Consider the following 6,979-nt stretch of genomic DNA (forward strand, 5'->3'; position numbering starts at 1 on the left):
TAATCCCAGCACTTTGGGAGCCTGAGGAGAGTGGATCACCTGAGGAGAGGAGTTTGAAATCAGCCTGACCAACATAGAAAAACCCTGTCTCTACTAAAAATACAAAAATTAGTCAGGTGTGATGGCGGGCACCTGTAATCTCAGCTACTTGGGAGGCTGAGGCAGGAGAATCGCTTGAACGCAGGAGGCAGAGGTTGCAGTGAGCTGAGATCACACCACTGCACAGTAGCCTGGGTGACAGTGAGACCTCGTCTTTAAAAAAAAAAAAAAAAGCAATTATCTTAAAGACCAAGATTAAAAGCATCATACCTGCTAGAATATCCAGGGTTGCAGCTTTTAAGATCTGGTGATGAGCTGTGGGCTGTTTTTAGTTTTTTATGTGCTGGACTGAATAATTTAGATTCTGAACTGATTGTAGGTGATATGTTTACTTTGCTGGAGAGTTGAGTTATATTGTTTGTTCTCTTCTTGGAGGGGTGCTGTGTATCCTTCAAACAGACATTAGTAGGAGGAGAGTTTTGAAACTCCTCATCTAGTGTCTGGTTTTGTTTTGTTTTTATTTCCAGAGTACTGGATTTATTGCTAAAATCAGTCAAGACAAGAGTTGTAGTTCCAAATGCAGTTTTTCTGTTGATCTTGACTTCTGTATGAGGTTTTCCAAAAGTATTACATGGGTACTTCATTAAGTGGCTAAAGACAGTAGAATTTTCTTCATTCTTGAGCACTGAATCTGGAAGGAGAGATAAGTAATTCTGCAATATCCTATAAATATAACATAATGATTATGTGAAACATCTTTTTATTTGATTAAAAAATTTACTTCACTTTATTACAGTGAACTAATATATAGAACTAATAACACAATGTTAGCTCAGACAAGTCAGAATTAATCATCTGGCTAGGAAATGAAATATTATGTAAAATGCAAAATTTTGACTTACAGAAGCCCTGACATGGGTTTAACACAGATTTATATTTGTTTTTTATTATGTTTAAGCATTTAAAGGTGATTCAGCTATCAGTTTTGCTAATATTAGGCAAAGTATTAACAAGTGGTAATTAAGAGATGATATCCTATAAAGCATTAGGTCAGCAGTTAGAGACCTGTTTCTAGACTACCAGGAATGACAAGGAAAGACAAGACAAAGTGAAAGCTTATTTAAAACAAGTAAAGATGAATTACAAAGACTTAATGTCTATTTTTTTTTGAAATGGAGTCTTGCTCTGTCGCCTAGGCTGGAGTGCAGTGGCATGATCTCGGCTCACTGCAAGCTCCGCCTCCCGGGTCCTGCCATTCTCCTGCCTCAGCCTCCCAAGTAGCTGGAACTACAGGTGCCCGCCACCACACCCAGCTAATTTTTTGTATTTTTAGTACAGACGGGGTTTCACATGGTAGCCAGAATGGTCTCGATCTCCTGACCTTGTGATCCGCCTGCCTCGGCCTCCTAAAGTGCTGGGATTACAAGCGTGAGCCACCGCACCGGGCCAGACTTAACATCTATTCAATACAATGTTTCAACAGAGTATCCTAGGATTTTGGAATATGTACCATAATACATTCTATATTTTCATTAAGATGTCTTTCTGACTCAGAAACATTAACAAGAAAACAGTTAATGAGACATATAAATGCATTTCAGAATGTTGAAATCGATGTGGCAACCTAAGATTGTGTTTTTCCATGGGCTCTGTCTCTGTTGAAGGATACTGAAGAAGGAGGGGTAGAAATAGGAGATGCAGCACAGCAAAGCTATGCAAGGGGTGATGTCTGCCTTTCCGGCCCAGGGAACAAACCACAGTATGACAGTTGACACAATGCGGGGGTGCATAAGTCAGGAATGAACTTTCTCATCTCTAATTGAAGAAAGAAATAACACTTTGAGAACACAATAGAAGCTGCAGCAATGAGATGGCTCTTAATCACAGGTTTCCTCTGAGGTTTTACATGCTCTAAACGCATGAAATCGTGAGCTATAAAGAGTTATTTTGAAAGATTTCAATGAAATCAGTACAATTGTCTGGGTAAAGATTTTAATAACAAGGGTAGAAGGGATACAGAAGATAAAAAATTCAGCATTTTTCTATTCCACCTGCAAAGATATTCTTACAGAAACCCTCCCTTTCAATTTATGAAACACTTGCACTGAATAACAAACTCGAAAGTTGCTGAAATCTGCATAAAACAAAGCTTTATTGAATAATTCATTAGAAACAGTAGAGAACAGATGTGATCATCTCTGTTTTTTTGAGATACAAAGGCACATACTGTTATAGCACAAACATGCTTTCCCTCCTTGTTAAAAAAAATTACTCAACAGAGTATTAGCATGGTTTACATGTAAAAACTGGCAATTCCTTTAAACCTCTGAGAAAGAAATTTTATTTACTATGGAATATCAAGATGGAGCAAGATATATTCCTGACTTTGTATAATTAACCCTCTTAGAAATGTAACAAACTCGAAATCAAAATTGAGTCTTACCAATAGGCCTTGAGGTCAAGCAAGCATCACATGCCTTAGAAGAGGGCTTATTGATTAAAGTACACACCACACAGGTCCACTGCTCTTCAGACTTCCGAGCCACAGAGTCCATAACATGATCCACCCTGCCAGATGTCCAACTGATTATAGTATTTCTAGTCGGTAGCCTGCTATATAAATAATTTTTTAAAATTAATCATTAACATTGTTATTATTGCCTTGTTCTTGTCTGGGTATTTAAGAAATGATTACAGAACTGTTAATACCCCAATGCTATCTCTTTATTATTGTTTAGAAGTTAGAACTGTATCTTAGTCTTTTTTTTTGTAGAGATGGGGTGTTGCTCTGTTATCCAGGCTGCAGTACAGTAGCACCATTACAGTTCACTGCAGCCTTGAACTCCTGGACTCAAACAATCCTCGTACCTGAATCTCCTGAGTAGCTAGGACTACAGGTGCACATTAGCATGCTTGGCTAATTTTTAAATTTTTAGTAGAGATGGAATGCTATGTTGTGTTGCCTAGGCTGGTCTCGAACTCCTGGCCTCAAATAATCTTCCTGCCTCAGGCTTCTAAAGTGCTGGGATTAAGGCGTGAGCCACCGCAACTGTCCAGAGTAAAATGTTTTCACCTGGACCTCACTAATTGTTGTTAAAGTGAGAAACATCAAATAAAAGTTATTTAGAGTCAAATAATTGAGTAGTTTTTTTTTTAACTAAAAATATTTGATATCACATTAGAAAGTATTTCTCAAATAATATTTTAAGTAATTGGTACTTTTCCTTTATTCAATTAAATTATGGGAAAACACACCTATGCACAAATTAGAGGATTGAAAGACGTGAAAGTTTTATATTTACTTCATGTGCACAGAAAACTCAGGAAACTCTAGAATTTCTCTACAGTATCTGGTGAGCACTATGTAAATTCATTAATTCATAATGATGAAAAAACATATCTCTTTGTGTTATTTCCCTTCATGTAAAACTGTGTCATGGTGGATAGCCAATTATTAGATTAGCAAGCAAACAATAAAACCCTGATTTTTGGCCACAAACATAAATCATGATTCTCCATCTGAAGTCCTTCATTGAACATGTATTTTTACACAAAATGCCTTTATACGGCTGTGACATAGTCCTACTCTCTAATGCACAGCTAGCTATAGGTCTGGATATAGAGCATGTCACGTGGTTAAGCAACCATGGCAGTATCACCGATTCCCTTCATGATCCCAAACATTAATACCGAAAAAAGCTCTTCCAGGTAAAGGCTGTGTATCTTACATTTCAGAACATGAGTCCTTTGCCTTTCAAAGGTAACCTTGTCTCCTGTGACATTTTGTTCCTTACATATAATTACACTAGTTTTAAAATTCAGGCGTGTCTGGTAAAATAATAAATAGAATAAGAAAATCTGAAAGTAAGATACATCTCATTAGGATTCTTTTATCTTTACTTACCTTGACTTTTAATGCCACTCAGTATTTATTATCCCTATGGAACATCAGATCTTCTACAGAATTTGTTTACTTGATCTACTCTCTGTCCTCTACTAACTTACTTTGAAAGGCAGCATGATGCATTTATCTATAATTAAACACAATTTAAATGACTTTTACATTTTCCATGTGCTCCAACTTTTCCTTATTTTCATTTTCTTCTGTCCTGTAAGTTTCCCTGATCATAAGGAGAATTTTATTGTTACATATGGAGGCTTTGGAAACCTTCTTTCCTTTTCTTACTGCTCCATTTCTTTTTTTTTTTTTTTTTCTGAGACGGAGTCTCGCTCTGTCGCCCAGGCTGGAGTGCAGTGGCCGGATCTCAGCTCACTGCAAGCTCCGCCTCCCGAGCTCACGCCATTCTCCTGCCTCAGCCTCCCGAGCAGCTGGGAATACAGGCGCCCGCCACCTCGCCCGGCTAATTTTTTGTATTTTTAGTAGAGACGGGGTTTCACCGTGTTAGCCAGGATGGTCTTGATCTCCTGACCCTGTGATCCGCCCGTCTCGGCCTCCCAAAGTGCTGGGATTACAGGCCTGAGCCACCGCGCCCGGCCACTGCTCCATTTCTTAATCACTCCTAATAAATTCTTCCTAATCTCCACTTGAATGTGTAAGAAGAATCTCAAACTTAATGTGCTGTCGTAGGATGAATAACGGCCTCCCAAAGACATAGGGCACAATTCCAGGAATCTATATATGTTACTTTATAAAGAAGGAGGGTTTTGCAGATGTAATTAAGGATCTTGACATAGAGAGGTTATTTTGGATTAGTTGGTGGCCCCTTAACCCAATCACAAGTGTCTTTATAAGAGAGAGGCAGGGGGAGACTTGATACATACTGAAGAGAAGGCAAGGAGACCACAGAGGCAGAGGCTGCAGTGATGTAGCCACACGTGAAAGAATGCCGGCAGCGCCGGAAGTGAGAAGAGGAAAGGAATATGATTCCCCCAGTGCCTCCAGAGCGAGCACAGTCCTACCCACACCTTAATTTTGGTCCAATGAAACTGACGTTGAGCTTTTGGCATCCAACGTTTGAGCGAATGCATTTCTGTTGCTTTAAGCTCCCAAGGTCATAATTTATGATGGCAGCCAGCGGAAATGAATACACATAAAATTCATGACCCACCAATCTGCAATTCTACTATTCCATCTCGCGTCAGGAAATGGCATCAGCATCACTCAGTTCATCAGGCCCAGACCTAGAAGTCATCCTTAACACTTCCTTTCCTCACACCCCACTTCCAGTCCATCAGCAAATCCTGTGGGATCTGTCGCAGATGCAAATTTACATGAAGCAAAAGTTTCATTTTCCATGGCTTGATGTGTCCTCTGCAGACGGGGGTGGGCAGCATGGAGAATGGGAGCCGTAACTCAACCGAACGCTGGGGACTCAGAGGATTGCAGGCAGCGGTAGTCCTGGTGCCTGGATGCTGCCAGCGTCACCTCACATCTGCTCAGTGCCCAGGGACAATATTGTCCTGGTGAACTCAAGGAGCAGGCGGACTCTGCCCTGAAGCTTGAGGAGAAGGGCCTGAACAAGAGATACTGCATCGTTCCATGCCCACAGGCCACCGTAATCCAGATTGCCAGGCCACTCTACCCCTAACACCTCCCACCCTAACTCAGAAACAACCTGGCAGAGGGGGGGACCTGAGGCACCTGAGGAAGATCAAAGGGCTGGGGTTCTCCAAGTCAAGTCCTCAGGCCAGCAGCATGGGCATCATGTGGGAACGTGTTAGACGTGCAGATTCTCAGGCCCCTCCTGGGTCCCACTGAATCCCCAGCTCTGGGGGTGCGGCCCGGCAATCCGTGTTTTCACAAGCCCTTCAGAAAATGCTGGTACACCCTAAAGTCTGAAAGGCATCGCTCTCAGGGTTTCCTTACAGAGAAGAAGTACTGTTTAAAGAAAAGATACAGGAAGCTGGAGATGTGTCACTATCAATAGCCAATTGTGAAGCTCAAAGTTTTCTCATCTAGTCATAATAAAAGATGTAATGATATTGTTGGTGGTCATATGAAAAGGCAATCAAGGAGTTTGCAGCCAAAAATATGAAGGAACACAGTTACGCAGCTGTGTCAGGCAGTGAACTAATAATATCTCATTTTTCGGATGTTTGTGGTGTTTAAAAAATATAATTTGTTGTGATTTCTTATTCTAAATATTCACATTAGGACCTAATGTTGTAGTCATAATTTTTTTATTGTTTTTCATAAATAAGGCCCCTTAAATTATACAAGTTTCTGGCCTTAACCGTACCTCAACTTCCAAAGTTATCCTAAATTCAACCTTTTTTTCCCACCACCTCCTCTCTCGTCCCTGTCACCAGCATTTACCACCTGCACTACTGTTGAGAGTCCTCAATGCTGCCGCTTCACTCTGCTTCCATGACAGTCGCTAATCCACACAGCAGCCCAAATCATCCTCAGAAAACCCAAGTCAATTCATGCTGCCCTCCTGCTCAAAATCTCCCAGTGGCTTCCCAGCTCAAAGTACTGGCAACAGTTGCCACAGTGATTAATCTTTTCGAACTTAAGTCAGTTATTTCACGCCCTTTCAAAACCCTCCAAAGGCTCCCCATTCTACTCAGAATCTTTCCTTGGCCAAGCTGACTCTGCATGCTCCTTGGTCCTTCCCAAGCAGAGAGGCTGCCCCTGTCTCTCATTCCCTCTGCTTGGTTCAGTCATACACGCCCTCTTTCTCTTCCTTGAACAACTCAGAGTCTTCATGCTTTTCTGGGTTACCATCTTTGAATTTTCTCTCCCACCCTCAGATTGCTACAAGTCAGATTGCTACAAATCTTTTCAATAATGTCCTCCCCAGGGACTTATCTGCCACCCTATCAAAAATGAGCCCTCTCCTGTCACTATCTGCTACTGTGGCTGATGCTCCTGAGAACACTAATCACCACTTATCATTGCCTCGTGTCTTATACATGTATGTAGAGACAGTTTTTTTTCTTTTCTTTTTTTTTTGAGACGGAGTCTCGCTGTGTCACC

The 6,979-nt window shown here is 40.9% G+C and overlaps 1 protein-coding gene across 1 annotated transcript in view; it reads right to left on the reverse strand.

Annotated features, from left to right (window-relative positions):
* NEIL3 (nei endonuclease VIII-like 3 (E. coli)) overlaps nt 1-6,979 on the reverse strand; it is a 53,306-nt gene that overhangs the window by 8,630 nt on the left and 37,697 nt on the right. The window contains exons 7-8 of the mRNA XM_011959579.1: nt 2,483-2,652; nt 310-730 (exon numbers count right to left, since the gene is read on the reverse strand). Coding sequence (XP_011814969.1) covers nt 310-730; nt 2,483-2,652 — 591 coding nt within the window. The remainder of the gene's footprint in view (nt 1-309; nt 731-2,482; nt 2,653-6,979) is intronic.

Source organism: Colobus angolensis, unplaced genomic scaffold (assembly GCF_000951035.1).
Source record: "Colobus angolensis palliatus isolate OR3802 unplaced genomic scaffold, Cang.pa_1.0 Scaffold5, whole genome shotgun sequence".
In the NCBI taxonomy this organism is placed as follows: Eukaryota; Metazoa; Chordata; class Mammalia; order Primates; family Cercopithecidae; genus Colobus; species Colobus angolensis.